The sequence below is a fragment of the Austrofundulus limnaeus genome, unplaced genomic scaffold, assembly GCF_001266775.1.
Source record: "Austrofundulus limnaeus strain Quisiro unplaced genomic scaffold, Austrofundulus_limnaeus-1.0 Scaffold270, whole genome shotgun sequence".
NCBI classification, from domain to species: Eukaryota; Metazoa; Chordata; class Actinopteri; order Cyprinodontiformes; family Rivulidae; genus Austrofundulus; species Austrofundulus limnaeus.
This window is the reverse complement of record NW_013952672.1, coordinates 449,822-456,588: the sequence shown is the minus strand read 5'-3', so window position 1 is coordinate 456,588 and position 6,767 is coordinate 449,822. Positions and strand designations below refer to the sequence as shown.

General features: G+C 37.2%; 2 protein-coding genes across 5 annotated transcripts in view; one reads left to right on the top strand and one right to left on the bottom strand.

The window, feature by feature from the left end:
• The window catches only part of ednrba (endothelin receptor Ba), a 25,397-nt gene extending 21,779 nt beyond the window's left edge, over positions 1 to 3,618 (top strand). For 3 of the 4 annotated variants that reach the window (XR_001311243.1, XR_001311245.1, XR_001311244.1), the window contains one exon: positions 2,945 to 3,618. Coding sequence is in view for 1 of the 4 variants with exons in the window: in XM_014020880.1 (XP_013876334.1) it covers positions 123 to 950; positions 2,945 to 3,271 (1,155 nt within the window). In the remaining 3 variants the exon portion in view is untranslated. Of the gene's footprint in view, positions 1 to 42; positions 951 to 2,944 lie in introns of those variants that run through there. The other variant, XM_014020880.1, reaches the window with a different exon arrangement.
• LOC106526300 (uncharacterized) lies at positions 3,494 to 6,754 on the bottom strand. Its single transcript, XM_014020881.1, has 2 exons — positions 5,478 to 6,754; positions 3,494 to 4,943 (listed from the first exon to the last, which is right to left on the bottom strand). Exons 1-2 carry the CDS (start codon positions 5,725 to 5,727, stop codon positions 4,243 to 4,245), a joined length of 951 nt encoding a protein of 316 aa, XP_013876335.1. The 5' UTR covers positions 5,728 to 6,754; the 3' UTR covers positions 3,494 to 4,242.
• Positions 6,755 to 6,767: the final 13 nt, after the last annotated feature.

Here is a 6,767-nt window from a genome sequence, read left to right as displayed (position 1 = left end):
TCGTTAAAACGTGATACGTATCTCGTTAAAACGTGATACGTATCTCGTTAAAACGTGATACGTAGTTTCATTCATTCTGAAGGTGGTGGTTGTCTCTCGTGAATGCAACAAAGGCAAGCACAATGGCTAATTTACAGGAGTTGGTCAAGTTTTACTTCATGCTCGGGGTAAGACATGGAGAAATCCTTATGCTTCTGCGCACAGTGGATAACGTTATGATTAGTATGAGCACTTTGAGAAGGATCCTCGAAAAAATGGGACTCCACAGAAGAAAAAATCAATCCGATCCTTTGGATGTTGCTGCCTTCCTCATCGACCAGCTGGASAGTTATGGGAGCCTCCATGGATATAAGTTTCACCACCTTAAATGTATTCAGCATGGATATGTTGTGAGTCAGACTACAGTAAGACATCTGTTAAAATTCCTTGATCCCAGTGGTGTGGAACGAAGGCGAAGGAGACGGCTGATGCGACGAGTGTATTTAAATCCTGGGCCTAATTTCATGTGGCACGTAGACTCCTATGATAAGCTGAAGCCGTTTGGYATATGTATTAACGGAGCAATCGATGGYTTTTCAAGACAAATGATATGGCTTCATGCTTTCTCTACAAGCAGTGATCCTAAAGTCATCGCTGGATATTTCATAGCAGAAGTTGAAAGGAGGATGGGGACACCTGCCAGAATCCGTGCCGATTTTGGAACTGAAAACGTCACAATGGCAGAAATGCAGAAATTCCTGCGATGGAGTGCTGATCCCTCCGCAAGTAACTGCTTCATTTCTGGATCCAGCAATCATAATCAACGGATTGAAAGCTGGTGGGGCTTTTTGAGGACTCATCATGCTCAATTCTGGATGAATCGTTTTCATGATCTGAAAGAGAATGATTATTTCTCTGGTGACTTTTTGGACAAGCAGCTTGTTCTGTTTACTTGTCTGAAGATAGTTGAGGTACGTCAAAACATCAAAGCTGTCATGCTGGTTTTCTTTCTGTGAATGCTTGTTTGTGTTTGCAAGAGTAAAGGAGCGCGGGGCAAAAAATAAAATAATGTATTTATTCATTATTTAAAATAGATCGCTGATGCCATTTCTGTTTCAAAATAAAAATAGAACTCCCTCCCAAGTCCCCCAGCCCCTCCCCAGTGAAAAATAGTGTTTTGTTTTAAAACTAAATTATGAAATAGACAGTTACAAAAAATACGATAAAACGGGCTATGTTTATTATTAAAATGTGGAACCCGAGTGTTAGTACTGATCTAATTAAAACTGAAGCGTCTACCACGCCGCCCTCTAGTAAAACACAAAAATTCAGAAAGACAACAAATAATCTCAATATAAATATAACAGCAAAAGTAAATAACTTCAAAAATATCGGAGCAAAACAAATCCAAACAGCAAATATATAAAGAATTATGAAAATAATTCAAAAGAGGCAACATAAACTAAAAATAAATTAAAATTGCCACATAAACGCTTCTCTTTGACTGTCTTAATAGTCGCTGTTCACATTGTGGTGCTGAAAACGCAACGGCTACTTGTCTACCTTAATTTTAACAACGTGAAGATGTCATAATGAAGTGTGTGTCGAACACACACACACTTCAGTTGTCTTACAGAATACCTGCAGGCTATTACAGAATACCTAAAGAAACATAATTAAACCGACAAAGAATAACCATATCAAATAAACATAAGTAAAAGCACTAAGTAGTACTGAACCAAAGGAAAACAGGAACCAGACAGATTTAACCAAATTAATAACGTAACACAAAATAATTACGAAACTGGAATGAGTTGAAAACAATTCAGCAACCCGCGATCCCTGAAGATGCAGGGAGAACCAGGAGGTTTAATACCACATGGAGTCACTATAACTGCCGCCCTTAAATCCCAAAAAAATTCAAATTGCAAGCTTTCAACTAAGGCAGGTTTTAATTTAATTAGCTAAATAATGTTTTTTAAAAAAGACATTGCTATACCAGCATTGAACGTCTTCAAACAACACATCTACTGATCCATATGTTGGCAATCGGTTTGCTGTAGAAATCTAATCAAATTATATTTGTATGAATCCGCAATTCTAGTTAACTTTATCAAAGAAACAGATGTTAAATCATATTTTGATGAGTTTCAAATCATCAAAATATATGCAATAAATCTACAAGTATGTAATGAAGTAACATAATACACAAAGTAGATGTCAAACTCGGCAAAAACTCCCCTGAAATAAAAAATATATTCTATTTACAGTAACTAATTTTAAAATTATGCTAATAAAGGTAATTGCTGCTTTTACAGTGCTACAGCCAGCACTGATCCAGTCTCTTCATCTGACACCACTGTGGCACACAGTTTTGCTGAATCTGCTGCACGTCAGTTTTTTTTTTTTTTTTTTTCTGTGCAGCATATCCACAAAATGTCTCCTTTGTTGGACTGCTGCATTTTGTATTCCTGATGGCTTAGGCATAAACCTTGTTCCATGAGCTTTAATGGCTGTGTGCCCTCTATAAGTTTAGCACAAAGTTCTTATGTATCATGTTGCAAGACATAAAAACCAAAAACTATATATTAATTTAAAATAGCTGGAGRAAAATTCAAACTCTAGATTTTTAATTATTCTATTTTTTTGAAGTGTGACTGTTTTGACACAGAACACAAATAAGTCATGCATGGATTAATTAACCAAACATCTGCTTTTTATTCTTGAGAGTAAGCTTGCATGAATCTGCTGCTAGCATATTATGATATATCACTTACATACCGTCTTGCAATGGTATGTAATTGATGTTATAACATTTGAAATGTTATAAATTTCACATTTTCACTCCGTCCGCATATCAGTTTTAAAAGTTTCCCTTTTATTTCAGAAATAATGTGTACCCTACCTACAAATGATTCAGAAAAGGAAGTATTTACACAAATCTTAACTGAACATTAATTTGCAGGAGGAGCTCCAACTGGTTTCCCACCTGTGGAATACRCACATCATCCGGCACAGCAGAAATACAGTGGCTCCAAGTGGACGTCCAGTTCTTATGTACACCATCCCACATCTGTTTGGTGGACAAGAATATCTGGTGGAGGTTTCCCAGGAGGCAGTAGATGCTTGTAAAGAAGAATGCCGGCAAAGAGGAGCTTATCCTTGTGATGAAACAGTTTTCAGCTTGTGTTGTCATATAATGTCTGAGAACTTTTTACTTGCACCATCCACAGCAGATGAAGCCATTGAGTTATACAAATTCCTCAGAACATACATACGTATGGCCTTATAAATGGTGCAATGCAGCTTATCATGTTAGCATAAGTTTTTTTTCTTGTTGCTTATGTGTAACAGTGAACATTTTTTCACAATATTTTGGAGGAAAAAAAATCAATAAATAAATCTGGAAAACCAATTATAAAAATAACCCTAAACCAATATATTGAGCTGAAATATCCAAAAAATAGAATAGGACATTAACCAATTGATGATGCTGGTCTTTTAAATGCATGCCTTTTTTTTTTTTTAGCTTTTTGATGTCTACTGAATTTTAGGTTTACATAATGAAATATGTGGCATTTCATGGCCGTCAATTTTATTCATTCAACACTTACAAAAACTAACCATTGTTTTAATAGTTTGGGTATTAAATAATTATATAGCCCATTACTTCAACTTCAAGAGTTCAGTTTTCCATTACAAAGCTGAATATCCAACAGAAAATTATATTGAAATCAAATTGATGAAACTGTTTGCAAACACGTTTATTTTMTGTCAATCAACAACTACTCAGATGCATAATAGAAATGTTTTACATTAAGTGAAAAAACATTTCATAGAAAAACATGTGTTTACATAATTCGGTATWTTTCTTTTATGAACTCTACAAAAACATGAACTCAGTTTGAAACCAAAAAGGTGCTCGGTGCTTCAAACACTCAAATCCTTCACACTCTGTGAAAACAACAGGTTTTGCATGTTATGTAAAAAAAATAAAATTACAATGAAAACATATGGTTACATAACTGTGTATATTTGTGTTACGAACTCTACACAAACTTCTGGTCTGAAATCAGAAAAGTTAGCTCTTCAACATTACTGTGAAAAAAATTCTTAGCATATTGTGCACTTTTCATTTAATTTAAAAYCTCACTTATTTTTCTTTCCTTTGCCATAATGATGCATTGCAGGRTTTATGTTTTAATCCCATTATCTCTGCATTTTCTTCTTTTTTGGTTTTGGTACTAAATGGCATAATTTGACCTAAACTATGCTGAACTCAAAGGAGTTTTGATTAAGCAGTATGCTGTCCATTTCACAACGAAGCTCTGGGTATGAACCATAGGTCCATGGAAGCTCCAGAGCTGGTCCACAAGTATGTGCAATAGGTCRCCTTGCCAGACCTTCTACTGGCGTGAAGATCACCTCAACTTTGTTTACACAGATAATATCAGAACCTGTAACAAACCTTAGCATTCTTCTAAGTCCTGGATCATCCAGTCCTCTTATGTACTGCTGTAGAAAACGAAAGCTCTGACTCTCTGCTTGAGTAGTAGGAGAGGCCTCTAGCAACTTCAAAAACCTTTTTGTTGTTGCCTTTTTTTCTTGGTACATCTGGAGGAGAGCTTGTGGACTACAAAATGACTCCTTCAAAATGTGGCTAGCAGTTGACGACATTTGTTCTGCAGCATACCTTGGTTTTTGGATCAGGTGCTTGTGTGCTGCGTTTAGAAGGAGTCCTTTTAAATTATCTTGTGTTGGAAGTGTTGTTACATTTAAGCGATCCAGAAGATCAACAAGTTCATCTCTGTCCTCATCTAGACAGCCTGATTTTAAGACATTGCTCACAAGATCTCTGTCYGACTGACTGATGTACAGGAGAAGGCTTTCAAACAACATCTCCTCAGACACTTCACTCTCACCAAAAATGAGAGCAACTGTAAAAGCAGGGGCAAGGCGACAAGGAAAGTATCCATGATCTTTAAAGCCCTTAAGCAGTATCCGGCCAATGGATTTCCACTCTTGTTTTTGCCATCTGTTAGGCAATGATGGAACCCTTACCTCCTCCCCTTCTCCGATGCGGTCCATAAACTCAGTCCAAAACGTGGTATACACATCTCTTGAGACACCATCTGCATCAGCTCCCTTTTCATCTATAAAACAAAATTTTAGTGTTTGTCTAAGGAGTATTTTATCCTTGAACTGTGTTATCATCTCCTCAAGAAGATTGCTCCTGTGTAGTTTTATAGTGATAGACACTATTTCATTTGAAGCTGTGCNGTTAAAAACCTCTTCAGCAAACACATGAATGGAAAAATGACGATAATTCTTCAGTTCTGGACAAGGTTTATTTAGCGAGACTGTTGGGAACATGTAATCACAGCGAGATGTAAAATCGGACTGAACAAAGGGCGCGCACACGCTCGAAAGCGCGCTCACATTCTTAAAGGCACAGTACACCACAAGAGCAACTGTAAAAGCAGGGGCAAGGCGACAAGGAAAGTATCCATGATCTTTAAAACCCTTAAGTAGTATCCGGCCAATGGATTTCCACTCTCGTTTTTGCCATCTGTTAGGCAATGATGGAACCCTTACCTCCTCCCCTTCTCCGATGCAGTCCATGAACTCAGTCCAAAACGTGGTATACACATCTCTTGAGACACCATCTGCATCAGRTCCCTTTTCATCTATAAAACAAAATTTTAGTGTTTGTCTAAGGAGTATTTTATCCTTGAACTGTGTTATCATCTCCTCAAGAAGATTGCTCCTGTGTAGTTTTATGGTGATAGACACTATTTCATTTGAAGCTGTGCTGGTGCTTCCTTCATCATCTAATGCGGGACTTAAGTGAGTTCCGCTTGTGGATGGAATTTCCAGAGATGTATGAAGTCTTGCTCATCTCCTTCAAACTGATAGATGATGGTGGCATCAAGTTCACCTAGAACAGGCTCTGCATTTGAGACTGGGCTGAAAGTGACTTCGGATTCATCCAAGTCTGATGACAGATTGAAAAGAGGTTCACTTTCTTGGTCATTTTCATCTAAGTCTGTTGTTTGTACATCATTTCCTTCAGATTCCTCTCCCTCCAAGTTGATCTTACTTGTTGTYGAAAAGTAAAATCTCAACCTTCCTAATCTGACCACTGAGTACAGTTCTCCCACTGTAATGTTGTCGTCAAGCACAGCTTCTTCCTGGAAGTCCAGTATGTCATGATTTAATGTGTCCAAACTTCCAAATCTACATTTTCCATTGGAGAAAAAAATTCTCTGGAATAATTAATAAGATTTTTTTGTGTCTTTGGGTACATCAAGTGTCCTTGTTCCACCTCCCTTGCGTGTCCTGACTTGTTTTCCATCATGAATCCACCCCAGCTCAATTCGTCTTGTCTTTTTTTGAGCCCATTTATTGGATTGTGCATTTGTCCTTGTCTGTTTTGTTGCACTTGTGTCAGCTTGATTCAAATTTTCATCACTACTTTCGAGGCCCATTTTTCCTCTTTAGTTTTTCAAGGAGGGATTGTTTTTTTGAATCTTTGGGATTTGTGCCTTTTTGGTCTAAGCAAAAGCGTCTTGCTGCTATTCGGTCACCATAAGTTGGAATGTATTCAGATAGAGTTCCATCATCCATACAGTCAATTACTGTAGCATCAATCTGTGTAGACAGAAATTCATATTAGAACTCACAGGGAAACTTGACACCTAGTGCAATATCCTGTGGCAACACACACAATTTTTCTTTCATTTTGTCTCACACAGCATGACGTTGCAAGATTAAATTGTTTTTTTTTT